We start from the raw sequence: 27998 nt of genomic DNA, 5'->3' as shown, positions 1-27998 counted from the left end.
TAAAGCATTTGGCTGGTGATTTTCTATATTTTTCTTATTGTCAACAAATCTCATGCGCAGAGCCAAACCAACAATTAACTGATTTACTTACAAGTATTGTGTGTGTATCAAAAGCCTGATATATCTTATATCTCTTGACTTTAGACTGCATTGTTAAGTTTTCAAAGAACTTCAGCAAACATGCGCAGTGTCGTCTGCCCTACACAGAACTACTCTCCGGAGACTGAAAACACGATCGCTGTTATTAGTCTTCGGAGCCGTTTCTAAACAAACTAACATGTGGTGAAGGAACATGTCAACCAGTGCAGCGGTGCGGCTCACTGATGTGTTTTTAATAGTTTTTGGACGACAGCAGAGGTTTAAGAGTAATAAGATATATCAGGGTTTGGATGCAAACACAATACTTGTACGTAGATCAGTTCATTGTTTCATGTATTCTATACATGTAATAAATTAACACAACAGCTTACAGCTCCTGTGAACCTCTTAATATTTGACTTTTCTACACAAGTAACGCTCCCAAATTACAGTTCTTATCGTTTTCATTTGATATTTGCTCTGAAACAAAAATATTACACACATTTAGACACATGAAGCTTGTGCCTCACCTTCCCAAACTCAACTAACACCCATGAAACACATAAACATAAGTCATGTGCATGAATAGCACACCCACTGACACTACACACACGAACTGTACATGTGAATAAACACGCACATCGACCTCTTAACAAATGCATCTCTTTGCACCTTCCACCTCCTTCCTACTCCCCTCTCTCTTTCTCTTTCTCTCTGACTTTCTTACTTTCTTTCTCTCTCTCTTTCATTGACAGGGTTGAGAGGAAATTAGCATGGGCTCTTAATCAGCCTCCCCCAGCCCTGAATGTGCTGATGTGCAGGACAGGGTCATGCTAATCAGGTGCCTCAGCTCCCAGGCACATTGATTTAATACTACAAACGCTTATTAATCCCCTCCACACCTCCTCCTCTTCTTCCTCAATACTGAGCCCTTGCACCGTCCTCGTCCTGACCAAGAGGCTCGTTGCCCCCCACTCTCACCCCTTCCTCCCCCCTCCTCAGCATCAAACATCCACAAAACATCTCTCAGAAATGGTGGGAACGGCTACCGAGTGTGTTAAAATACAATGGAAATTAGCTTTTGGTGGCTAAATTCAAAATGCACAACAACACTTACGCAGCTTTCAGCCTGAATTTAAAAGCTTATGAGTCTCGACAACTCACGTTTGCAGGCAGAATGCAATTTGACTTGAATTGATTGCAAAAGTAAATGCAGGTCTCACTCACTGGCATTTATAAAGTGGAACAAGAATAAGAGCTGAGATGTTCAGATTTGACGTTAAAGACACCTCTGGGGATTCATTAACAAGGTGTTTTGTTTTTCCTCGTTTGTATTACCATCAGTTTATATTCTAGTCAAGTCCATTTTATTTATATAGCGACGAATCACAAAGTTATCTCATGACGCTTTTCACATAGAAACAAACCGTACTCTTTTATTTACAGAGATACATTATAAAATTACATTACAGTACTGTGATAATAATGGGATTCTTCCTTTAGCCCCTTGAACTCTCTTTTTGTTTTGTTTTTAATTTTAATTTAAGTTCTTAATATTTGATTTATAAGCTTATTGCATAGTCACTACATGTTAAGTTAGGCATCATCATTTTGCATGTGAGTAGTTCTACACATGAAACAACACATGTAAAATGTGATTACATTACAATTTTAGCAAAGTTTTTAACTTCTGGGTTCCAGTGAAACCATTTTAAAGTTCTTTTACTGGTTTTAAATGACTGAATAGCTTGGCCCCATCTTAAGACATATGTGCCTTCCAGCTCCCATAGATCCTCTAACTCAAACCAGGTCAGAACTAAAAGGCACGGAGACGCAGCCTTCGTTAATTACGCCCCAAAACTCTGGAACAGTCTGTCTGAAGGTTTGAGGGTCGACACTTTCAAACAAAACTTTAAGACACATCTTTTTACCGTTGCTTTCACCTGAAGTGCTTTTACCTAACGGTTGTTTTTATCCTGCTGTTTTAATTTAATTTCATCCTAGTTTATTTATTATTATTTTATTGTAAATGATTCTCTGCTTTTACGTTAAGCATTTTCTACTGCATTTCATGCACGACTTGTTCTATAGAAATTAAGTTTATTATTATTATTATTATTATTATTATTATCATTATAAGAACCATGTTGATGGGACATTTTGATATTGATAGTGCCAAACGAACAACATATAGAAACCCTATTTTCATTTATTTTATTTTTGGTGATTGTAATTCTTCTGTATCAGACCGCCGGGCGTGAACACATTTTGTGACATCATAGTGACATCATTGTGACATCATTTTGTTTGTTTAGAGTTTTGCTTTTCAACACTTCCGGTTTACACACAGACATGTTGTTACTTTTGCTGGAGAAAATAAATGTGATGATCATGAACCTTATATACTCATGTTATAAAGAACATTTTTTTCCTTGATTCAAAGTGGATTTACTCCTGTTCATCCTTAACAGATTGCAGGAAAAAGCTTCATCTGATCTGATTTTTGCAGCATGTGTACATGATTTCTGTGCGTTCTGGTTTGACTTTGAGTCATAATTTTGAGATTAAGGGGAACAGAGTTTTGACGCAAACTGGGTCTCTCTAGTGGAGAGTAAACCGTAAAGATGGACTGCATTTATATAGCGCCGTTCTAGAAACGTTTTACACTACATGTCACACACACATACTCATGGCGCAGCCTTTGGGAGCAATTAGGGTTTCGGTATCTTGCCCAAGGACACTTCGACATGCAGACTGGAGGAACCGGGGATCAAACCGCCGATCTTCTGATTAGTGGACGACCTGCTCTACCTCCTGAGTCACAGCTGCCCAGAAAGGGTTAAACAAGAACTGACTGATTTAAACAGTTAATCTCATCAGTGTTGATTATGAGAAAGTTGAAATCATAGTTGTTTTAAAAGGTTTTAGACTTTAGATTGGTGAAGTTTCTCTGCAGGTACCTTGTATTTCTGAGTCTATTCACTCAAAAACCTCCCTTAAAAATCAAAGAAAATACAGTGTAGGTTTGATAAGTAAACTTTATCCTGAATAGATTCATGTGTAATGATCAGAAGTGACACAGGGGTTATTATGATGAAGGTTTGGTTTAAGTAATACTTGGTACACAGCCAAAAACAATATCATGTTTCTGTGATATTTGTGGACGCCCTCAAACAAAAATCAATCTCTCAGTTTCAGTCTTTGTATTTTTCAGTGGGAACAAAACACACTTCACCCTATACACACACACACACACACACACACATACACACACACAATCCCCGGCCTGTAAATGTAAAGGTGTACACGGATGATGCCTGCACACACACACACACACACACACACACACACACCGCTACCATTAGAGCCAAGTAGTCCTCCCGCTGAATACTGCTCTGTCATATTAACATACCATCACACACACAGACGGGTCAGTGGAACACTGTACAAGAACTCCCTCACACTGAAATCACTTCACATGACAGGCCCGCTCAGACAATTTAAGTTCCCTCCACAGAACACATTTCAATTACTGTAATTACCCTCCACTCCACTGCTGATGTCCCCACAGATCACGCCTGAACGTCTGCGTGACAGCGCCGCACCCGACTCTCTCCCACTCTCCACGCCGCCTTGCCGGAGCTTAGCATGGCCGACATCACACATGAGCAAGTGGGGGGGGGGGGGGGAGTAAACACTGAGCTGCCTCCACACAGGTTTCAAGTTACACTGATATGCATTATTAATCAATAAATGACATAAGGGCTGCGTTATTTTATAGCCGCTTGATTTTAGCTACTGTCATTTACATGAAATCAGTGTTTATCTTAAAGCAGACGTGACTAATCCAACGAGTCAACAATACATCTTTCTATTTTAAAACAACTGAAAACGACGACTTGATAAAAGTATGATGATCTAATGATGAAAGAGATGATTCATATCGGCAGAAGCCCGTTAACGCAGGCCAACATGGACAAACATGTCAACAAGCATAAATCAAACTAGACTCATTAATAATAAAAAAATAATATGAATGAGGTTACGTACAAAATTAACACAGCTGTATGTGATCATTTCTTGAGCATGATTTGTTATGTTTTTGATAAAATGATATAGTAAAATTTATTTGTCCCATTGAATGATTTTTTTAGTGTGTTTTTATAAAAAAACAGCAATAATATTTTTTTAAAAATGGTCTCAAATATTAAAGACTAAATTACTGTTTATGACTTTTGCATCTTCATTTTGTTGCTTGTATTAATTCTAATGTTTTGGGGATGATGTGGCTGAAAGGTTAAAAAAAAAAAACACTATATTTTTATTACTTTTGGGGGATGTTTTATGCCATTATTGGACGGCTGCAGTAGAGAGATGACAGGATGGACAGAAACACTGATAATGTCGCTACGTGTTAGCAACTGTTTGCTAACAAGTTCAACATATCAACTTAAACGGCGATGACATGTCAGTAAGTTGCCAAGAAAATCAGTTAATGCACGTTTCACCTCTTTCATAATTTAATTCTTGACAACGTGATAAACTACAGTGACTGTCAGAAATGCTAAAAGTCATATTTCCTATCGTCAGTGACCAGAGTTTAAAGGTACCATGTGGAAGTTTTCTTGTAAACAAATAAAGTTTCTGTTTACATTCTGTGTTTCTCATCAAAATAGAAACAAATGTGCTGATTGCATTTCCTTCCTCCATAAAACATTTGCGAATAATATACATATATATATATGTAAATCCTGCGTTGTTTACATCAGTGTTTGCATGCTAGCAGTGTTCTTCTTCACTGTTGTTGCTGTTGTATCGTTTATCAGCGAGTTACCGTGTTACAACCATCGATCAGCAGAATAGCGTGAAATAAACAGCAGGGTGTGAATTGCACAGGTCATGTGCTCAGTTGCATGCGTGTTCATCCATTAAACTCATAAAAACGTTGCTCCACAGTGCCTCTAGTGGTGTGACACTCCACACGGTGCCTTTAAGTGGACTGGTATCATCCTGATATAACTGCACCCATAAAACATCTCAGACAACTGGCTTGAATCCACTGCTCTTTATAAGCCACAGAGGGTTAAAAAAAACAACTCTCTTTTTTGTGACTTTTCCCCTAAAATATGTCCAAATGAGGCATTATTTTATATTTTTGCGACCTAGAAATATGCACGCAAAGCACAACTCTATGATGTATCTCATAGAGACTTCATCTATCGAGCCGTACACTGTGTACACCCGTTGTTTCTTCTTTACGCCGCAGCAGCTGGAGGTCATTTTCCTTTTGATTGCATGTGGATCAGCTTTCCTTCTGGATTGCAACACTAAAAAAAAAACACTACTCATTTTGATACGGTTTTCACAAAAAAAAAAAAAAAAAAAGCCCACAAACTGTCAAACCTGACTCTCTGCTGCTTTATGTCTGGAGATAAAAAGGACACAAGTATGTAATTTGCCATTTTTCTCTAACAGCGGTGGGAATTTTCATGCTGTAACAGCTCACAACTGATGATTAAATGTGTGCATGTAAAACTGATCTGAGAGGGCGCAGCCGTCTTTTGATGATGCCCCAGTGACAGCCAAACACAGCGGCTCGTCCCGTATATTCTAATCTCGCTTTAATACGAGGACACACTCTTCCACCTCTGTGTTTTACAAGCTGCGCTGCCTCCATATTTCCCCGTTAATAAGATATAAAGTTAGAGTGCTAGCACTCACTCGGTCAACCAGGACAAAAATGATTGGCTTTTAATTTATTGGCCCATGTCTGTGTGCTGTGTGTTTTATGTATCAGTCAATGGATTCCTTATTTGTTGCCTAGGATACCGCAGGACGCTCAATGTCACCGTGACATACTGGGACACCTGCTAAAGCAAACACAGGGGCACTAGCTGGATTTAACATGTTAACTTATGAGTAGAGTATTAACACATTATATATGCTTCTGTCAGGTCATGTGATCACATTAAAGCCCTCTGGTGAGTCTCTCCCGCCTCCCGCCCCCCACTCACACACAAACTTGTACACAAACTGGTACTAGAGAGACTGTCTGTGCGCTGGTTCGGCGTTGCTGCTGCCACCCTCTACTCCCCCCCCCACCCTCCCCGCCTCCCCGCCCCCGCTGCCCTACAAGCCCCTGCGTGTCCTGCCCCAGACCCATTGATTTTATCGGGCGACGCCAAAGCCTGTTCAGGCCAGCGTCCAGTCTGCTGCGAGGCCCCAGGGTGACACAGGCTGTGACAGGAGTGCCCTTCTGTCATCAATGTCAGTGTATACTCTCAGATGAACGCATGCAAACACCAGAGGCAGGGATTAACGCTGGCTCGGGGCAAAAACACCCAGGAAAGTTCATAAAGAAACTTAAAAGGTGAGAAAGTGGGCCAATAATTAGGAATACTCTTTTTTTTTTTTGCACTTCACTTTTATCACATTATTTCATGTTGATTGTGGGAGCCCATCGCTGTGCCCTAATCCTATACTGCAAACTTATTCTGACTGTGTTTCAGTATGTTCATACAGGACAAAATGATAAATTTAAAGGGTGGTTTCAAACCTGTAGTTTGTTTGCTCTGGTTTGAATCAGTGGTTTAACTTGTTGCGTTCTTTTCACACACGAAGCGAACCAAAGTACGTCATCAAAGACCATGTGAGAACACTTCTCTCATTGGTTAGATGTGTCTGGGGCGGGAGCAAGAACTGGTATACAGGAAGATGGTTCTGTCTGCCCAAATACCAAGAAGTACTTTGTTGCTAGTCCGGGTCAGACCATGATATCTGGCTGCTAGCAACTGTTGAGTTTGTAATAAACATGGATATTGTGTTAAGGGGCCAGTATACTCTGTCAGAACGACATGTCGGATGGTTGAATAGCTACAGAAACCTCCTTCCCCCACACTCTCTAATGCTGGTTTAGGGGGAAGCTGTGTCCGGCTATTTTTCTGTTACCGACTGTCAGATATTTACACCCACTTCACACCATGATCGGCCAGCTTTGCGGAGGTGAGAAAGCCAAGGTTTGAACTTCTCTTGTCTTTTTTCATTCCGGACACAAATATTTCTGTCACTTTTCACGTGAACAACTGAGTGAATGTCTTCGAGGAGAGACTGTTTGAAAATTGCCACCGTTGTCCCCATATTTAACAATATAGTGTGTCATTTCTGATGTGGTTGGACAACATGTCGTACATACTAGTTCTGATAACATAGTCTTACAATGATGAAAAAGCTCTGGTGAATGCTCATAAATGCAAAATATACCAATAAATCCATGTTAAAACATAGTATATTACTCACAAATCTTTTGTTTTTTAATTTTAAATTAATAAAGCCATTCTAATGTCACTTTCTTATATATTTACTGTCAAACAGTATAGTGTATACTCAGTATACCACACACTGCATGACTGGGGGATTCTGTGCTGTTGGGTGAGAAAAACAAAGTGGTTTTTGATGTGAAAACAAGCAAATACATCGCCTAAAGCGGTAGAAAATGTTAGCACCATGGGGTCAGGAATAAGAGAAAACCCACGCAAAAATAAATCAGCAATGGAGGAGATGGAAGATGAACCTGTTGGGGATAGAAAATGGAAAATGGCCCCATTGTCCTCTAAGACCTGCTGCAGCTTCTCCACACAGAGCTTATTTTACAGCATATTAGGTATTATTTGATAGTTTTTACCCGAAAAGAAGACAAACATTTCTAAAAGTCATTTCAAGAGAGAGAGAGAGAAAGAAAGCCCCCCCTCTGACTAACAGATAATTTCCAACACCAGCATGCATCCAGGGGAATCAGACACACTCATCTCTCCTCCCCTCACATGATCTTCCTCTCTCTGTTACACTGAATTGATGTCTTTCAGTTTTTGTATTAGTAGCTTGCATAACTGGGCGTTTTCTTTCCCTCTTTCTTCTCTCAGCTGCTTAGCGCCCAATAGAGCAGTGGATGATGGGAGCTCCGACACGGCATGATCTAAAAACCCACTGGCGCTTTAGTGCGCCTCAGCTGGCTTATATAATCCCGTGTGGATGTGCAAACTGCTTTGCTATTGGGAGAGCTGAGGACTCACAGAAAAGACACACACACACACACACACACACACACACGCTGCTGATATGTGGGGTGTTTGTATGTATTTGTGTGTGTGTGTGTGGATGTGTGTGTGTGTGTGGATGTCAGGACAGCGGATCAGTGTTGGTGTGTGTTTTGTGTGATGGAGCGGGGGTGCATGTTTAGCAGAATCAGATTTCTCCGTTTTTTGCTCAGCACCAAATATTTCCCTGCTCTCCACGTTATGTGATGACATCACCGCGTGTCCCCTCGATTTTGGACCGGCAAGCTCCCCGGTGATGTCACTTCCGCTGGGCCTTCACCTGAAGTGACATCATTTGTGTTGCATAACTACAAACCCCCCCCCCCCCTCTTCCTCCCCTGCATGTGAGAGCAGAGGCAGCTTTTCTCCGTCTCTGGCCACCCAGAGGCACCGTGAAACTCCTCATTATGGAAATATCAGGTGTGTGTCCACGAAATGGAAATGGGCAGATATAAAAATACACCACCAGGGATTAACACGGAGACACCCACCGAGGTGCCGTGTCCCCTATGACCTCCTCGTGCACCCGTACATGCCGCTCACACGTTTAAACAGGCAGACTGGTTTAAACGCTCTGAATCATCACGGCTCTCTTACTTGCCAGGGAAATGACAATAGGTGCTGTACAACTCCTGACATGAAAAATTACGGGTGCGAGGGTAAAGACAGGCGGAGAGAGAGAGTGAGAGAGAGAGAGAGAGAGAGAGCGATCGAGAGAGGCCTGACCTATATAAGAAGGAGGCTGAAATATTTATGGATGTGAGTGTCCTAATTGGCAAGCCACTGGGAGCACTGCGGCCTTCTCCTCCAATCACAGCCTGGGAAGAGGTTAACACACACACACACACGAGCGCGTGCACACAAGAGCGTCGGTGATCCGAGGGCCCGACGAGCAGCCTCCGCCCCGCGACCCTGTCATCCCCAGCATGAGAGACGCCTCGTTATAAGACTGATCTGCCTTCGCCGAGGCTTCGGCATTGTTAGAATCATTACCAGAGCTGTTATCATAACCGTTCTCTCTGGCACATACGGACGGGAACAAGCGCTCAGAGCGCTAAGTCAAACACAGCCTAATTGGCTGGGCTTAATCTCCAGCACTGGCACGCACTGCTCGGCTCTCTGAGAGGCCTCAATTACTGTCCCCGCTGATGGAGACGAGGAGACGGACACTTTCTGACTTCTAGTTTCAAACCACTGCAGGCTGCAGCGGGGCGGGGGATGGGGGGGAGGGGGGGCGGGATGCACCACATCAGGGGTCAACAGGGACTCGGGACATTGGCAGTGGTTTTTAGTGCTGAGGTTGATGAGTAATGTGGCATATTATCAAATATAAGAAAGAAAACACTTAGTATAGTCAGACTTGATTATTACATATTACTCAATGAAACAAATTGTTTCATCACATTACCTGCGTTTTCACCAATTTACCTAAGTTTCGTGTGTTTTCTCTTTATGATTTTAAACTGTCCATGACCCGCGATAGAGTAGCTGTTGCCTAATGTAATGGCTAATGGGGATCCTAATAAATTAAACTGAATTATCACATTTCTTTGCTAAGTGCTAGACTGCAAAAGTAGTAGTAGTAGTAGTTGTCAGTGGCTTTTACGCAGCCCAAAGTCAACACACCCACGTGTCACATATTCTGTATTTAACACCTGTACAAATAGAAAACAAGACACTTAAGTTTACCAAGCAACCAGCCTCAGTTTTGGAGGGATTTACTGACCAACAACAGCTAGCTTAATGTTAGCCCCAGATTCACACACATCCTCCAAGTCTGAACGAAACCAGGAATCCTTTGATGTATATTAGGTTTACCAGTGGCTAATGTTAGCAGGCCAGCTAACATGTAAATAATACAACACTAGAGTGTCTGGTAGTGTCATTTCTCTTTTTCTGGTAAAGGCCGACTACCTCCAGTCTTTACGCCAAGCTAACATGTTTGGCTGCAAACCAAATTGATATCAACCCTCCATCAAACTCCCAGTAAGACATCGAACAAGCAAAACGCCCAAATTATTTAAGGAATGGGGCGTTACTGGGATTAGTAATTGTAATGTAAGTACTGAATTTCACTATTTGAAAAAAATAAACCCATAATTGTATGTGTTAATGCCCAACACTGATTATAATGAACCGTACAGTTAAAGACTATAAGCAGGTTTGGAGAAATGACCAGCATATCCAAATGGAAGCAGAAGTAATATTACTGTGTTACATGTGTCCAAGTAAACTTTTCAATAAAGATATAATCTACCAACTAATGCTTCTCCAAAATGTTTCTTTATCAAAACTGTCTTCACAGATATCTGCCTTACAATGAAAAATGATAAACAATGTGCACTTTAAAAATATGCACTTTAGTTTTAGCACTTATTACTATGTACTCTGTTGGTGTTTTAATTATTTATTGTATTATAATTTTATACTTTTAAATTATCCTGCTGGGGATAAATAAAGTTGAACTGAACTGAATTGAATAGACGTCCAAAGCAAAAAGGAAAATCCTCTTGATTGGGCCACAACAGCATAATTGAATGAAAACTAAACTAAACAAATAAAAATATGTTTATTGATTTAGTGTGTATTCAAAAACCAAAGTACATTACAAGACAATATTATTATGCTCTTAGTCACTTTCCATCCTTCGAAACCAGTAGCTTCTGTATTACTGTAAGTTACACAACAGCGGAGCAGAGCTGTAACCATAGAAACATTTGCCGCTTTCATCTGATGCTACACTGTGACAGTGACCATAGAAACGGCTGTCTCCGTCATCAATAGGCTACACTGAAGCATAACCAGTAACCATAACAACACGAACAAATCAAGATTGCCTTCCAGTATCTAACCAGTAATGAAAAGTGTCAGACCTCTGAATACATTAAAGGAAATATTTGGAAAATCTTTCATGTTTCTAATCTCAACAGCAACATTTTTGGGATTAACTGTCAAACAGAGAGTCTGCTACTTAGAAATAAACAACTCAAACACGTTAATTGGCCAATCAGAACGGAGTATTGAGCTAACGATACTAACAGTACATCATGAGCTCCGAGTCATTGTTGTGATTTTTTTAGGATTAGCAGGCAAATGAGTTCGACAAGCATCTCTGTCTTGCTTGCACAAAGGAAAAGAGAAGAGAAATCAATGGGCTGTGTTTACAGGGTACACAGCCGACTGTAACACTGCACGTTATGTTACACACAGCCAAGCAGTAAAAACAGACGAGCTGCTTGGCAGGGCTCAGCCTGGCCAGCCTCTTGCTAAAAGCAGGCAGAGACAGCAGTGACACACGGGCCAAGAGCAGTTACTGGCACCGGGCTCCAGTCTGAGACGGGAGCAAAAAAAGTGGGACAAATTTCAAAAATATTCTGAGTTAAGTGTCAAGAGAACATGGGGAGGGATGCCTGATTTTTCCTTTAGGGTCATTTTTCTTCAAAACAGACTCTGAGACGAACACTTGAGCAGCAAAAGACTATCAATCTAACGGTGCACACAGCACGGACGCCCGTGAAAAACAAGAGGACATATACTCACGTAGGAAGTACTCAGATGGGTCCGCTTCGTAATCTGTTTCCTCAGGAAAGTGGTCTATCTGTTTACACATCCCTTTGAAGTTTCCTGTTGGGGAACAAAGAAAACGGATTTAAGCAAAGTTCATATAAGACATTAACCTTTTTTTTCAATGAATCTTCAGATAAATCATAGAAAGCTGTGAAAACTGCCCATCACAATATGCTCCAACACCAAAAACATTCAGTGTACTACAACGTAAGACCAAAAAAAGCATCAAATTCTCACATTTGAGAACCTGAAACCATCAAATATTTGGCATTTTCTGCTGGAAAAATGACTTAAACGATTAATCAATCATTAAAATAGTTGCAGATTAATTTTCTTTTGATCTACAAATGCAGCCTTGCAGTAGTTCAGGCAGGCACAGAAGTCAGTTTTACAGTCACATGTTCCATACACCCTCCAATCATGTTTGTCCACGACCTGCTTCTCTCAATAGGTGGTCTACATTTAGTCTGCATACAACAACCCTGCGTTCTGCCCTCGCTGCTACACTCCTGCCTGCTTCAGAATTGAACTCCTCCACCTCCCTGAATGCTCCTGTGTTAGCATTCAGGTATTTGGGATGTTGAATGTTTCTTTTTCATGCTCATCAAATGTTGTGTATCTCAAGCTCTGCAGGGGGGTTAATGAGCTCAGGGACGGTCTGTGTCAAGCTCGCTCAGATGTGTTCAAGCGCATCACATGAGCAGAGCCACACCGCCAAACTACAATGCATGTTGTTACAGTAAAGAGCTAAAATGAGTGTTCTGACTGAAATTGATTAATCAACTATTCGTTGCAAATCTAAAACTCTTTTTGTTCCTGCCCTTCAGCCCCAATACTGTCAAAACAGGTCCTATCGGTGGGCCGTGGTTCTCTCACAGACCAGAAGATGCTCTTCAGGAAGCAGACCTGAGCACCAGGCCTCTCCTGCAGCAGGTGGCGGCTTGTAAACAAGAGCAGCGCAGCTGGTGCGACCTGGAGCTGCTCCAACTGCTGTGCGCGGGGAACCTCATCTCATAATGCTCGTTCATTTGGCTGACACCTCGCCATCCAGCTACTCTGTCCATCCAGGAAGAAGCATGCAGGCATCCCTCTCCTCTACCTCCCACTTCCTCCTGTCTGCTCTCCTCTCTACTGCTCTACTCAGCAGAGTTTTGCCATTGATGAGGTCACTCAAGGTGGCGTGGCAGGGGAGGCGCCCATAAGGCGGCCATTATGGCGAACTACTGCTGCCGTGAGCAGGCAGATGCCTGGGCGTTTGATTGGACCAGATTAGCGTTTCATTAACTTCTTCATCTCTTCTCCCTCCAGTGTCCCTCTAATTAGGTGAACAGGTGTTGGTTACCATGGTGCCAGGTGTTGCTGAGGAGGTCTTGGCAGCGAAGCATGATGGGCTCAGCGGGGTGCGGTTATTACTTTGTGAACTGCCCACATGCAGGGGAACGAGAGGGACCCCCCGGTGATGACCACTCAGACATTAGAGAGAGTGTCACTTGAAAAAAAAGAGCCATCAAAGCGTTCTCGATCTGCTCGCCCACCTGCGTACAGTGTTTGTGTCGGGGCTACCTGCGGGCTGGCAACCGCCGCCGTCTGTTAAGAGACTCAGCGCAGGATGGATGGGTTTAGATGGGGGGAAATGTTTGTTTGGATTGTCTCAATGTCATCGAGTTTAAATGAAGGAAATGTGATTTTTTTTTTTTTTTCAGTAGCGGAGGAGAGAGAGAGTGTGGGAACCTCTGCATGAAACACCCGCTAATCCTTGGTGGACAGAATCCAATGCACCGACTATCCTTTCTCCTTCTGTCTCAGCTCTGGCCCATAATCAAAAAACACTTATCGATTCTCATCAACAGGTTCCACAGCAATTAAGACAAGAAAGAGAGAAAGATAAAGACAGAGAAAAGCAGGGATAAAGACAGAGAAAAGCAGGGAGAAAGACAATGAAACAGAGGAAGTAGAGGTAAATATAGAAAGGGCAGGGAACAGAGAGGTTTGAAGGACAGCGAGGGAAGATGGAGTGGGAGGTGGAATACATCAAGTTTGAGTGTCACAGTTTAGGTCTCGGTAATTGCTGAGCCATGAAAAAGCCCTCCAGAGTTTAACGGACCTGCACAGTTTTGAACAAGATGCTTTTGATATGCTACATAAAGTTCCTCTTTCGGTGGCAAACTAGAGATTAGAATTGGACTTGTTTCAGTCAGCTGTAAGGTGATCTGTTACCTGTTAACTAGCACGATAGCATAAAGCTCGAGGCTTGTTATCCTCAGAAGCTTCAGTGGAGCTAGCTGTAGCATGCCAGCTCTCAGATGTGAGCTAGTGAATACAGTAAGTGTAACCCTGCCGCCTCCTGCAACTACTCCCCCAGGTTGCTGCTGGAAATAACAATATGTTCCTCTTCAACTTGCCAGCTTAAACAAGCTTTAAATAAGTTGCATTACCAGGAGAAGGGAGGGGAGAGCACACTCGTGCCTCCTCTTGGAGCATATTTCACTGAGAGATGACTTGTGTTTACATACGACTACATTGCACGTTCCCAGTGGAGCTGTCTGAGCAAACTAGCAGCAGCAGCAGCCCACAGAGCACCATGTGTGTGTCTTAACAGTGTTATCAAGTGGGTGTAAGATTTGGTTTGCAGCTGGCCGTCCCATTCGCAGTTGTGCGATTTGTAATAGCAGCTGTGGAGAGTGGCCTATTGGGGGAACCACTTCAATTAGCGTGCTGAAAGATTTATGTGACACTTAACCGCTCCAAACGGTCCTTTTCTTGTAAGACATGTAAACTCATCAGGCTGGTAAATGTTTTATAATGGAATTTTCATTTCAGAGACCTCCCCACGTGAGTGTGAGCGCAGGGCCGAGGCATGGAGAGACCCGATTGGCCATTAAGACGCTATGGCAGGGGGACCACTGTTGAATGGAGAGGTGTTACCGGAGGCTCAGGTGTGTAGTGGGTCAAAACACCTATCATTCAAAGAGAAACACCTGTATTCACAGAGCACTTTCAGCACAGCTATGAGGATTACTAAAGGGCTCTGTGTTAAAGCTCATTTTGTGTCTGTAATTTCACATTCAGCAAAACAGGATGAAGGGGCAGTGAGATAATGCAGAGGGTGACTTTTAAAACACAAAAAAACAGCACTAAGAGCTCTAAAAGTCTAAAGCCACACAAGCAACTCTATGAGGCTGTACTTCAGCACTGCAGTACTTCTAACATCTGCATGCTAACCTGCTCAGAATGACAACGCTAACATGCAGATGTTCAGCAAGTACAATGTTTACCATCTTAGTTTATTGTGTTAGCGCACTAACATTTACTAAGTTGCACTGATTATAAAGTAAAGTCAAAGCCAGAAAACAAAATATTGGGGAAATTATGAAAATTAAAATTCAGGGGATCACCAAAGTTATTACAATTAATCCTGAAGAAGACATAATGGCTGTACAAAATGTCATTATAATCCATCAAATAACTGTTCACCAAAAAAATATAAAAGTCAACCACATTATGGCGCTAGAGGGAAAGTCAGGGGACAACCAAAGTCATTGGGATTCATCGTCTTGGGACCATGAATGTCTGTACCAATTCATCTTGTAGACGTGCAGATATTTCACTGGATACCCACCAACAGACAAACATCCTCAGAGCCAATACTGCTAGCATGATATGAATCATTGTACAAGATCGGGGAATGTGTACTGATCTTTGAGAGGTCAAGCTCGGTGTTCAAGGGGAAGTGGGTTTAGCGTATTTTTCATAAAAATACAAGAAGGCAAAAGGTTTTGTACATTTTTTTTGGCATTTAATTCTCTAAAGACAATCATTATGACGTGAAGAATCAACTAACAAGGTGAAAAAATGTTTTTCCTGACTTTAAGGGCAGTGAGTCAAGCTTATTTGCGTAGCCCTTAATCACTGTTAAAGTCTCAAAGGGCATCACACAGATAATTTAACACAACAAATTAAATATGAAACCCTCAGAACTTTGGCATCATGTTAAAAAAAAAAAAATCAAGACTGTAACTATAACCAGCTCTGCCTGACTGAACAGTATAAATCAAGTGGTAATAATTCGTAGAGCTGCCGTCATTAAAGCAGGTTATGTGAGATCCCCTGCTGGGATTGAGCCATCACCGAACCCCATCAGACCCCTTCTGCTGGGGTTGGATGATGTGTAAGAACATGTGTTTGAGGGGGAGAGAGAGAGAGAGAGAGAGGGGTGGGTGGGGGTTTATCCAGACTTACTCAATCAGCCCAGTCACCGCTGGCCACTGTGCCCCCCTATAGTGGGAATGAGCTATGGGCTAACCCCATGCCCCCTGCGTCCCCTCCTGTCCTCTGCAGCCATAAAGCACTTCATTACCACACAGCCTGAAGAGACAGAGAAGCACTCAAGAGTGGAGTGCAGTGGAGAGGAGGGGTTGTTGTGGCAAAGACAAGGGGGGGTGGGGGAGGTGGGTGGATGTAGATTTATAGTCGCCCACCACCGCGAGGCTCTGGGTCTGCTCCTGAGGGATCGGGGGTTTATCCGGTCAGTGGCGAGTCCGTTTTCAGGCCCAAACACATAACCACGAGGCGATACCTATTCCTGGGTGGATGACGTTCGCTGTGTTGCTCTTTATTCATGTTTTTAAAAAGAGCTGCTCCCCATGAAGCTCCTCGGGCTGATGTTCACATATGGGTGCAGGGTTTTGGACCGACTCCAGCTGAAGCATTGCTCTGCTTAATGTGGAAGCGGTCCAAGGTTTAGGTGGTGAATGGTTAAAAGAGGTCTATCATGCAGCTGGGAAGGTTTTTCTAATGCTATTGATACCACAAGCATAACCTCTGGCTCCTGGTTATTGGACAAAAACAGGAAAAGAAAACCCCTCATTTTCTCTCTTGCCATCTTTCTCAGACGGAGAAAGAACAGAAGACAATTTTCTGGCCTGCTGCTGAGCACTTTCTACACGTTGTAAAGCAAATACAACCCATTTCTCCCACCGTGACTCTCACTTAATCTTCATTTTGCTGCCACACCCCCACAGTTTGGCTATATCTGTACCCATATGACAGAAGTGACCACGCAACAAAGCCAGAAGCTACATGGTACGTACATCAGAGCCTTTGATGCACATCATTTTTGCATCATTAACCTAAGTTTATCTATTTGTCGGGTGAGGTTCAGTCAACGTTAAACCAAAGATACCAAAGAGACCGCACATTTGTTGTATGCTTGTCAAGCATTGTCGTACCATCAGCAGCAGGCAGGTTTGTTAACTATCCAGTCAGGCGTGTCGGACTTTACGTGTCCAGCGCAGGGTTGGTACAGTCCCTATGAATTGCTTTAATTCCTGGAGATTTACCAACCTACTCGCCAAACAAAATGGTGATCATGACTCTGCCAAACTCTAGATTACAAACCGACACAGGAAGGAAGTCATATTGGCTATCACCAGATTGTACATATCTGCAGGTAAGAAAAGAGCAGAACTGGACAAATCCTTCCTGGATGCCTGAGGAGAGAGACATCCGGGTCAGGCCTGCCCACACATGAAAACCCTCCAACGGTAATCAAACATGATCACAGCTGCCACAGCTCTGCAGATAGAGACAAAGGTTTGATGAGACACAAACACGGAGGAGGTGCATGATGGGATAGGGGAGGGTGGAGAGATGAGGGGGGGGGGGGGGGGGGGGGGGGCGCGCAGGGGGTCAGGAGGACTCTTAACTGAGTGGGAGCTGCCGTTCAAAAGAGAAAGAGTTAGAGAGAGAGAGAGAGATTCAAGCCCACTTCTGATTCGCCAGTGGGCGGCATTCTCAAAAACTTTCCAGGCAGCCACAGAGTGTGTCAGCATCCAGACCCCCCCCCACCACCACCACCACCTCCCCGTATCCTTCTCCTGCCCCTCCCACCTCCATCCTCAGTCCCTACGGCAGCCGTTGCCATGTGGACATCACCGTTCACTTCGGTTGCCATGGATATAGCTATCTGGGCCCCTACTAGGGGGAAGATCACATGGACAGAGCCGGTGAGGTGTCTTTAACCCCTGGACACACAGCGGCTTCAGTGACACAGCATGCAGCATTAGTCAGCTGACGTTACAGTAGCAGCACGGCAGCCTGCGAGCTAGCGAGAGCTCAACACAGCGAACCTGCAAATGCAGTCAGGTACGCTCGTGTCCTTTCAGGTCAAACACATAAACATATAGCGGGATTACACCGGCAAACACCTGATGGAAAGAGATATATTGCATGCATGGGTCATTTAACTGCACAAATGAACACAAATGGTCTCCTCTGGTCTGGTGTTTCGTTGTTGCGCCATTCTAAAACTGATGTGCATGCATGTACAGTACGGGTATGTGTGTATGAATCCCTCGTGGATGAAAAGGTAATGGGTTCACGCATGTTACACGCTGACATCTTCTCCCCCCTAATGAACAGCCGCCCTAGCAGCAGTGACAAGAGCCCTAATCGCCTTATTCATCTTCATAATCACACCTTATTCATCCTTATAATCACTATATTCATCTTGGTAATGACCCCGCTAAGGCAGGGAGGCCCATACGCACCGTCTTCCCCTCTCCCATCATACACTCACAACACAGATGTAGCGGGGCATCTCGGGGCTGTGAAAACAGGCTTTTTTCATGTCAGCGTTTGAGCACAAGAGCTGTGTGAAAACTTAAAGACATAGAAATGACACTTTAGCTTCAGTAATGCGACGTATTTCCAATTAAATCAAGATTTTTTTCTCTGAGTGACATCCAAACACACCATGATACTGCGAGCTAACAAGTTCATGACGGGAGGGGTCAAGTGGGTGCTAAAAAATCACATTTAATTGGGTATAATTCAAGTATACGCAGTGCAGGATGAGTCATCAAAAATATTTTAACATTTTCCAAGGAGAGAAAAGAGGGGAATTTTTATGAATAGATAATCAGGAATACTTTTGTAGCAACATCAGTCAGTCCATCATGTTGGTCCAGTTTGAAATATCTCAACAAATACTGGATGTTCATGTTTCCCAGAGGAAGAATCCTACTGACTATGACGATCGCTTGACAATTATTCTAGCACCACCGACAGGTCAAAATTGTCATTTATCCAGTGAAATATCTTTAAGATGGATTGGCTCAAAATTTAATAGACATTCATTGTTTCAAGATGTTGTATCCAAATGACTTTGATGACCTCTCTTTTAGAGAAATCACCAGCTGTACTTTGAGTTTAGTGCTATTTAGTGAATGTTTCAAGGGTTCACATTACGACAACTCAGGAAGGTTGTATGATAACTGAGTCGTATGAGGGTTTAAAATACTGTGCATATTATTTGTCACTCATCGAGATATACATAAGGACTCTATACAGGTTGAACCGTTCTGTGAAGTGTAAATAGTGTAAAGAATTGAAGAGTGCACAGAGATAAATATTAAATGGTAAGAAAACTTTATATACATAACGTAGGTGGTTACATACAGTATATACAGCCTGTTCAGATTTACATAAATAATAAATATATACAGACTGTACCTATGAATATATATAATTTATAGGTAGAGTGGGTATTATAGTGTCCAGGGTTATTGCACAGTGTCTGAGTGTGTTAACTGTTCTGTGTCTGGTGGTTTTGGAGTAACGTGTTCTGTAGCACCTACAGAGGGGAGAATCTGGAACAGAGTATATCCAGGGTGTGAGGGGTCTGCAGATCCTGGATGGCGAGCAGGTCGGCACTGATAATCTTTTCTGCAGACCTGAGCGTCCATTGTAGTCTGTTCCTGTCCTGTTTGGTGGCCGATCCAAACCAGGATGTGCAGAGAACAGACTCGTCCGTGCGTGGGGAGATTGTGGATCTCAGAAACCTGAAGGATTCCACAGCAAACACAGTGCTGTTGAGTATGATTAGGGGTGGAGGGTGGGGGGGCAGTGATGAGGGGCTCCTCCTGAAGTCCATTATCATCTCTGCAGTTTTGAGTGTGTTCAGCTCCAGATTATTGTGACCGCACCTCAGGGCCAGCTGTTCGACCTCCCGTCATCGGTGTCACTGCCGAGTGCGTCACAGCCTTCTGGTCAGACGGGCAAAAGCTGTCCAGTTCTCAGAAGAGTCCATCAGCAGCACCCACAGGGAGAGACTTTCCCAGAACACAGGCCAAGTAAACACCTCACACTAACTCAATAGCTCAAAATCAGAAATCATATTGTTCAGTCCCCCAAACTCTATCAGTCTCATTGAGAGTGGCCTTGGTCTCTTGTCTGCCAGAAACTTAGGAGTTATTATTGACTCAGATCTAAGCTTTGAACCACAGATAAAAAAAAAAAGATGTCCAGTCCTGCTTCCTTCAAATAAGAACCATCTCCAGAATTAAACCAATGCTCTCACACAGTGGCCAAAACCAAAAGTCACTCTCTTGCCTTTTAACAGACAACATCACATCACCCCAATCCTGGCCGCACTCCATTGGCTCCCTGTTCGATTTAGAATTGACTCAAAGATTTTATTGATCACTTTTAAAGCACTTCTGGCTCTGGCTCCAAGCTACATAATAGAAACGTTGACCCCGTATGAGCCAGTGCACAGCCTTTAGATCTTCAGTTTGGGCCCTTTCTGTCCGTTCCAAAGTGGAGGCTTAAATCTAAAGGTGACCGCGCTTTTGCCATCAGGGCCCGTCGGCTTTGGAACGACCTGCCTGAGGAGATAAGGCTCGCAGAATCAGTGACTTCTTTTAAATCACTTTTTGTCTTCTCTCTACGGTGTTTTTATGACTTTTGTCTCCTTGTATTAACTTTATCTTAATTTTGTCTCGCTTTTGTTTTGTTTCGGTCTCACTGTTTGACTTTCTACTGTTTTATTGCCTTCTGAGAGCTTTTTAAATGTGCTAAATAAATAAAGTTATTATGAAGAGTTATATTAATAAAATTACACATATCCACTAAATTTGGGTTTAATTATGTTGAACAACAGACTTTGGCTGATGTGAGGCGTCCATGTTTGCTGCTTATTCTTGTTTGATATACTGTATATATATATATTTGACATGTATTTCATTGTGTCTTCAATGCAAAGCTAGTTGGAAAGGGAAAACCAGGGAGAATACAATATTAGCAGCCTTGCAAATAAAGCTGCATCTTGCAGGCGGCGGAGAAGTTGGCAGGTATGTAACAGCAGCTGTAGCTGTAGGTGATGTGGGAGGCAGACTAATGGAGGCAGCGAGGTGCCGTCAGGTTTCGGCTCATTGGAGGATGACTGACAGATGTTAAGACAGTCATTTGACCTCCCACGGCTCGACTCTGAGTGCTTTCCCCGACAAAGCTGCTACTCTCTGCCCCCTGAACGGTGGGATGTCCGCCGCCGCTTCTGACGTGAAACGCGGCGCTCGCCACATCTGCATCTCTCTCTGTTTGCTGAGAGCGGCTGCAGCGGCCTGTAACAGCACTGTGTGGCTCTGTTTACTCCTGAGATGATGTGTTGAAGGGGGTGAAACAGGAAGGGAAGAGGAGATGGCCTGTGATCCACTACCAAAGGAGCAGCGAACCCGTGGGGAGGCCAAACCCTTTCTGTCATATTCGTTTCCCCCCACTGCTTTCTTGACTCCTCTATTCAAATCACTCTTTATTTATAGTCTCCTGTTTTTAAATGTTGGTTCCTTTTCTCTGTTTCTCAGCCCCAGTTTTCTTTCAACCTTTTTGCTTTTTAGCAATGCGAGCAGTGTGGAAATGTCGGTCCACCACTTTGGTCCAGACTAAAATATCTTGAAAACTACTAAATGGATCCCCAGCATCCCCAGAGGATGAAGCTAACTGACTCTGGTGATCCTCCTAGCATCTTACTGACATATCTCAACAACTATTGGATGGATTTCCAGGAAATTTGGTTCACATATCCATGGTGACCTGAGGATGAACGAATGGTAATCCTCTGACTTTTCAACTAGTTTTGGTTTATGATCGAATATCTGGTCTATAGAAAGTCTCAGCAGCCATACACTTCTCTGCTCTCTGTTTAGGAGCGGCTCAGATTGTCATTACAATAACAATAGCTGGTCCATCTTAAGTCAGTCCACCTTAAGTGAACTGGTCAGGTTAGGCTAACCCATTGTCGTTAACGTCAGGGCTAACCCCGTTCACTTTAATCAGCAGGTGGCAATCAAGACACAGGAACTTGGCTCGGGTCTTGGGGAGTTGTAGCATTTATTCACTGAAAAACAGCCTAAACTGTAGACACACTGCACTGCTACATTCACAGCTGCTACCTTCATACTCTCTGTCACACACACACACACTCTCTCTCTCTCTACCGTCATGTCACCTAATGTTACCCCCCCGTGGGGCAAACATGCGCAGAAAGAATATATTTATTCCAACCAGAGAGAAACGCTAATATTCTCCTATTGAAAGGTTTACATCATTCCTTCCAGACTGAGGTGGTTACACGAGGCGTTGTTATTCTGATTGGGCTATTATTCTGATTATCAGTGGAATATTAGGGTCCATGTAAACGCAGCCACTGAGACATACGAGGTCACAGAGGAGAGCAGGAAATGCGCTGAATGGTAGGATGAGATTTCACAGATCCAGGAACGGGGAGCCAGTGAGTCACCAGTGTCACTGCCGAGTGCGTCACAGCCTTCTGGTCAGACGGGGCGAAAGCTGTCCAGTTCTCAGAAGAGTCTCTCAGCAGCACCCACAGGGAGAGGCATTCCCAGAACACAGGCCAAGTAAACACCTCGCGCTAATATCAGCACCTACGCCCATCACAATCATGTAATCAGCTCCACGGGGGGAGCTGTGATCCAAGTCTTTATAAGCATGTACAACCTCATTGGATAACAGCTGTTTGACACGTGCTCAACATCAGGGACACAATGGAGTGAAATAACCTGTCTTAGTGTTTATTTGGTTGGCTTTCATCCACCACAACAACGCCGCAGTCTTTGCCGTGTGTCCAGATTGACTGAGAAATATGTTAATCGGTTTGTTAACAGCAACACTGACCAATAACATTCAGTGCTGTTGCCAATCTGCCGGGTCTGGTGTCTGGTTCAGAATGAAAATTAGGATGCTGAGGCAGAGTTTGGACTAGTCTACACTGACGCATCACTAATTACCTGTATAATGGGAATCAATTAAAACAACTAATCTTAATGGCTCTGTGTGTGTTGTCCTGCTGCTGTCTGTTGCATCATTGAAGCTGCTGTACGTCATCACATCAGCCGATCGATCACAAACTTTGCAATCAAACCTGGCAGAGTTTTGTGTACATGCACAAAAATCAAAGTGCTTTCTTCCCAGCATTGCTACCAAACCAAATCAGAGTGTTGCTCCTCAACAGCTAGAACAAGTTCTCCACTTTTTACTAGATTTAGGAGTCAGAAGCAACTTGTTCACCAATGTGAGGAGAAAGAAAAAAATGGTTTGTAAAGTATTTATTTGACTGGACAGGAGGCAAAGCTGTAAGATAGAGCTAAACTAACCATCAGGTGTGCTCGCCACGCTGCTGTAGGACATAAAGCGTCCTCTCTGCAGGACTGTGTTGAGTCCTGCCCGGAGCACAGCGCCGCCGCACTCCAGCAAACCCCCGACTAATCCCTTAGACCTGAATTAATGGACTGGCATTAACTTAAAAGCTTCGTCCAGCAGCCTTAGAAGCACCATTTACAAAGAGAAAACATGATCCTTAAATATTTGTAGTTTCCCCCAAATTTAATATATGACGAGCTTTCCAGAAAATGTGGGACTGATTTTACATTATACAGTTTCTATTTTGTTTTTAAAGCATTTTTACGGGTGTTTTAGTGGAGAGATGACAGAAAATGAGGGGAGACGGATGAGGAAGGACATACAATGAAGGCTGCAACTAATGATTATTTTCACTATCAATTAATCAGCCAACTTTTCTCAATTAATCAATTAATTGTTTCATCTATAAAGTGTAAGAAAATAGTGAAAAGTACACCTCACAATTTCCCAAAGCCAAAGTTTAAATATTCGGTTAAATTATACAGTTTAAATCAAAACATCTTCACTTTAGTATCATAGAAGAAAACCAGACATTTCTAGTTTGAGAAGCTCCAACTTTTGCTTTTTAAAACGACTTAAACAATTATAGTTTTTAATTTGAGATTAATTCTTAATCCCTCAAATCTCTCTTAATCCTTATAAAAGACCTGAAAACTCAGCTCTTCCATAAACACTTCAACACATGAGTCCCTTTCACTTTTTTTTAGCACTTTGTTGATTGTTGCACTACTTTCTTGTTGTTTATGGTATTTCTTATGCACTTCCAGAGGTTTCTAATTTGATTTATTTATTTATTTATTAATGAATTGATTGTCTTGCGTCACTTGTGAGTCGCTTTGGATAAATGACAAAAATGTAAATGTAAAAATGTAATTTTCTCTCATCAACTAAATCAAATAATCATCTTTTTTTCAGCTTTACGTACTTCAAGGGTCAAAGGTGAACCAGCCACATGTTTTACCTTTATTTGGACCTAAACTGACACTTTTTTTTCCAACACCTGAGTCGACCTCCGTATGAAATTCACTCCAAAACACATGTGACGTCTCCGTATCCTGCAGTCTGTGTTGTGTATTTTATTCCTCAACCTCTATTTTTAACAATCCCGCTGCAGCTCCGACAAATTAGATCTGGAGAGGAAAGCTTTGCTTTTGCTACGAGGCGGAACAGTGAGAGCACATGAGGACAGTGACTACAGGAGACGTTATAAATAAATAAATGTTTACATGCATCCTCAGCTCAGGATGTAGCATGCAAGGAAATACTCTCAGAAGGTTGTTGCGAGTGTATTTCAAGTTCATGCCCACATCAGCTCTCTGAACAAGCTCTTCATCTTCTCAACAATCGATATCTTTCCTTGTCCATCTCTAACTTCAGCTTTTTTCCCCTTTTATCATTGCAGGTTAGCTGAAGCTAATCAGATAGCTTTCAACTTGTTGTCAAATTCAGCGTCGCATAGCAACAAGGGGTGATGTAACGCTCCTCGTGTGTGTTAATCTCCTGCTCTCGGTGTTAGCAGTGAACCTCACAGCTGTGCTTTGCATCTGATCAGCAGAACAAAGCGTCCTTTAAACTTTCTCACCTCGGGTTTATATATCCGCAGCCTGGAAAACATCACTCTCAGTTCACTTCAGTTTAATAAACTGGCGGCGTCACCGAGGTATCCGCGAGGTGGATTGTTCACTTCTCTGCGCTGGTGATGAAGTTGTAGCTGGTGCTTATTCGCTGTGATGAAATCCTAAATGATTTGACCCCGCTGCCAGCCTTTTCCTATGATTTACATCACACAGCCTGGATGTGAGTTCATGGTATCAGCGCAAAATCTGCACAGTGAGCACAGCGGGACAGTGGCTTGGCATATCATAAATTCCCTCTTAAAACAGCTGCCCATTGATCTCACGATCGTGCCGCACTCTTATTTAAATCAACTGGATTCCCAACTGTCATTAATAAGAGTGGGAACACTTAAGGACAGATCTTAAGGGGGGGGGGGGGGGGGGGGGGGGGGGGGTTCACAAATCAAAGGCAGTCGATGCAGCTGTTTCACCAGATTATAACGATTACTGTATGAGACAGAGAGAGAGAGGAGGAATGATGGAGAGAGCTGCAAGAATACAGGATATAGGAGAGATAAAGAGATTAACTGTTTACTGAGTTATTTATCTGTAATTGTTGCTGTTATTGTTTCCCCATGTTGTATGCCCACCATCAGCTTCCTAGAGCTGGAACCATTAGTCAATTAACCGATTAGTTGATTTGGATTAGTCATTTTTTGGGGGCAAAAATGCCAAATATTCGGTGGTTACAGCCTCTTAAATGTGAGACTTAGAAGCTTTTCTGTCAAACATAATACTAAATGGAATATCTTTGGAGTTTCTGACATTTTATAGACAAAATGATTAACTGATTAATCGTTTTGAGTCATTTTTAAAGAAAAAAATGCTAAAATTCTCTAGCTCCAGCTTCTTAAATGCGAATACATTCTAGTTTCTTTCATCCTATATGATAGTAAACTGAATATTTTTGGGTTGTGGACTGTTGGTCGGGATAAGACCGTTTACAGACAGACATTTTATAGACCAGACAATTAATTGATTAATAAAGAAAAACATTCACAGGTTAATCGATGATGAAAACAATCATTAGTTGCAGCCCTAGTTCATTTTGTGAAACAAATTTCTTTATTATTATTCTCTTATTATTACAGCATCGTTATTTTTTTTTTAAAAGTAATATAGCCATGTTGTTAAATCAGCAGCTTACTTGGAGTATTTGATTGCCTTTATACAGCATTTACATCATTTTTTACATTTTCAAACATCAAACAAAGCTACAAGCTGTGGGATTTAAGTTTAATATTTTAAAATATAAAAAATTAAAGTTCAGAAAAATGTACTGTTAATGTTATAAAATACTTTAACTTGCTGAAGGTCTCTTTCCTGTTTCGTCAATAACTTTTAAACTGAGTTAAACTGAATTGTTTTGCACTGTAACGTAATGACTTACAGGTCACGAACTCTGTCAAAGTGTTCTTGAGCGAGATGCTGTTCACCCCGAGTTAGTCGCTTTGAATAAGGTGTCAATGAAAATGTAATGTAAATGTAAATGAAGACAGAGAAAAAGAGAGTCAAAGAGGACAAAACACACAAAGAGAGGAGATCATGCTGGGTAATACGGTCAAATAGTAAGTCTTCACTGTTTATGTTTCTCACACAGTAAGTTCAGCAGAGAAACAATCTATAACTTGTCAAAATACACTAAAATCTCTCTGTAAATGAACCAAAAATGTTATGAAACCTGTTATACTATCAGCTGCAGTAAAAAGTGAAGTAACAACGTCTAGAATTGTAATATTAACTTTAAGTTACATCCCTTTAACATTAAACATTAGCATGTTGGTGCAATAACAGTAAAAAATGTGGAATTTATTCATATTGCAATATACAGTACAATGTCATCTTATCATATTCATATCAATATTTCAATAAAACTTTAACCCTTACATACTGTGTAGATCAAATTTGACCCATTTTTACATTTAATAGCAATAAAAACACACTAAACACCATTATTTTATTTTATGTAATATATAAAAAAAGGAAAAAATACACAAAATTTGACCTGTATTTATTAAAAAATTTAAAAATCACCATTCAAAAATCTTGTTGCATTCTTCACGATTAATAACATTCATGTAAATAATTATGCCTGTTATGTTCTCCTGTTTTAAGTAACATAAGACCTTAATATAATGTGTCTGTGAATGTTTTTTCTTCATAAACAAATAGTGTAAAAACCTAAAGAATACACTCTCTCTGCTCTCTAAAGGCTTCATTAAGGATTAATCACCAGTTTATTAATGACTGATTTATGAATGAAAAATAGATTTGTGGTTCATAGAGACTAAATATGAAGGGATACTGTGAAGAGTCAGAATATGAACAGTGTGTATGCACATATGTTAAAGTCCCTGCACTGTTAGTATATAAACACTAAGTGAATATCAGGCTCATGTTGGGCCTCGACTTGCGCGTTCAGTGTTGAAATGATCAGGACTAACAGGCCGGTAGTGCAGGCTGACTCACTCTTGTGTTTGCAGGGTGTTGGGGGTCCTGATCGCCCGCCCAGCCTGTTAAATGCACTTCAGCGCTGCTCTCAGCACACACAAACACACACATACACACTCACTACCAAAATATGCTGTGTATCCAGCCACCCGCCTACTCTTCCCTTCACCATCTCACACCAGCACATCACACTGGCATGAAAACCACCGTATGCCCACAAGTTTTCTCCTTAGCTGTATGCTATTTATGAGGAAAAATCTATCTCTCTCCTTTGTTCTTGAGTGTTGTTCGTGTATTTTTTTTCTACGTGATCATCTAACACTCACAGAAATATGATACGAGCAGAACTGCATCATTGTTATCTACCTCTAATATGATGAATATAATGCAGCTTGATTGATTACTTATCATTTTCTACACACTTGTTGTCACCGCTGTAGGGGAAGGTCCCCTCATGGCTTCGAATGCAGACAGTACAAACCCTCAAGCTACAAGACCAGTTCCTTCTCCAGTCACCCACAGAGACTGGCTGCCACCAACTTTAATCCCACTGTGAACTCAAATAACCAACCAAAGAACTGATGCAAGTCATAACCACCAACAACCAGTAGACCGGAGACCTGCTGCCCTACATGTCAGTCCCAGCAACATACTCACACTCACAAATGGCATGGACTCCTGCTGTTTGCAGTCAAAG

The 27998-nt window shown here is 42.2% G+C and overlaps 1 protein-coding gene across 1 annotated transcript in view; it reads right to left on the bottom strand.

The window, feature by feature from the left end:
• Positions 1-27998, bottom strand: part of cacng2a (calcium channel, voltage-dependent, gamma subunit 2a) — a 68865-nt gene that overhangs the window by 12163 nt on the left and 28704 nt on the right. Inside the window, exon 2 of the mRNA XM_067570676.1 lies at positions 11712-11795. Within this exon, the coding sequence (XP_067426777.1) occupies positions 11712-11795 (84 nt within the window). The remainder of the gene's footprint in view (positions 1-11711; positions 11796-27998) is intronic.

The sequence above is a fragment of the Thunnus thynnus genome, chromosome 17 (genome assembly GCF_963924715.1).
Source record: "Thunnus thynnus chromosome 17, fThuThy2.1, whole genome shotgun sequence".
In the NCBI taxonomy this organism is placed as follows: Eukaryota; Metazoa; Chordata; class Actinopteri; order Scombriformes; family Scombridae; genus Thunnus; species Thunnus thynnus.
This window is presented reverse-complemented; position numbering and strand designations above follow the sequence as displayed.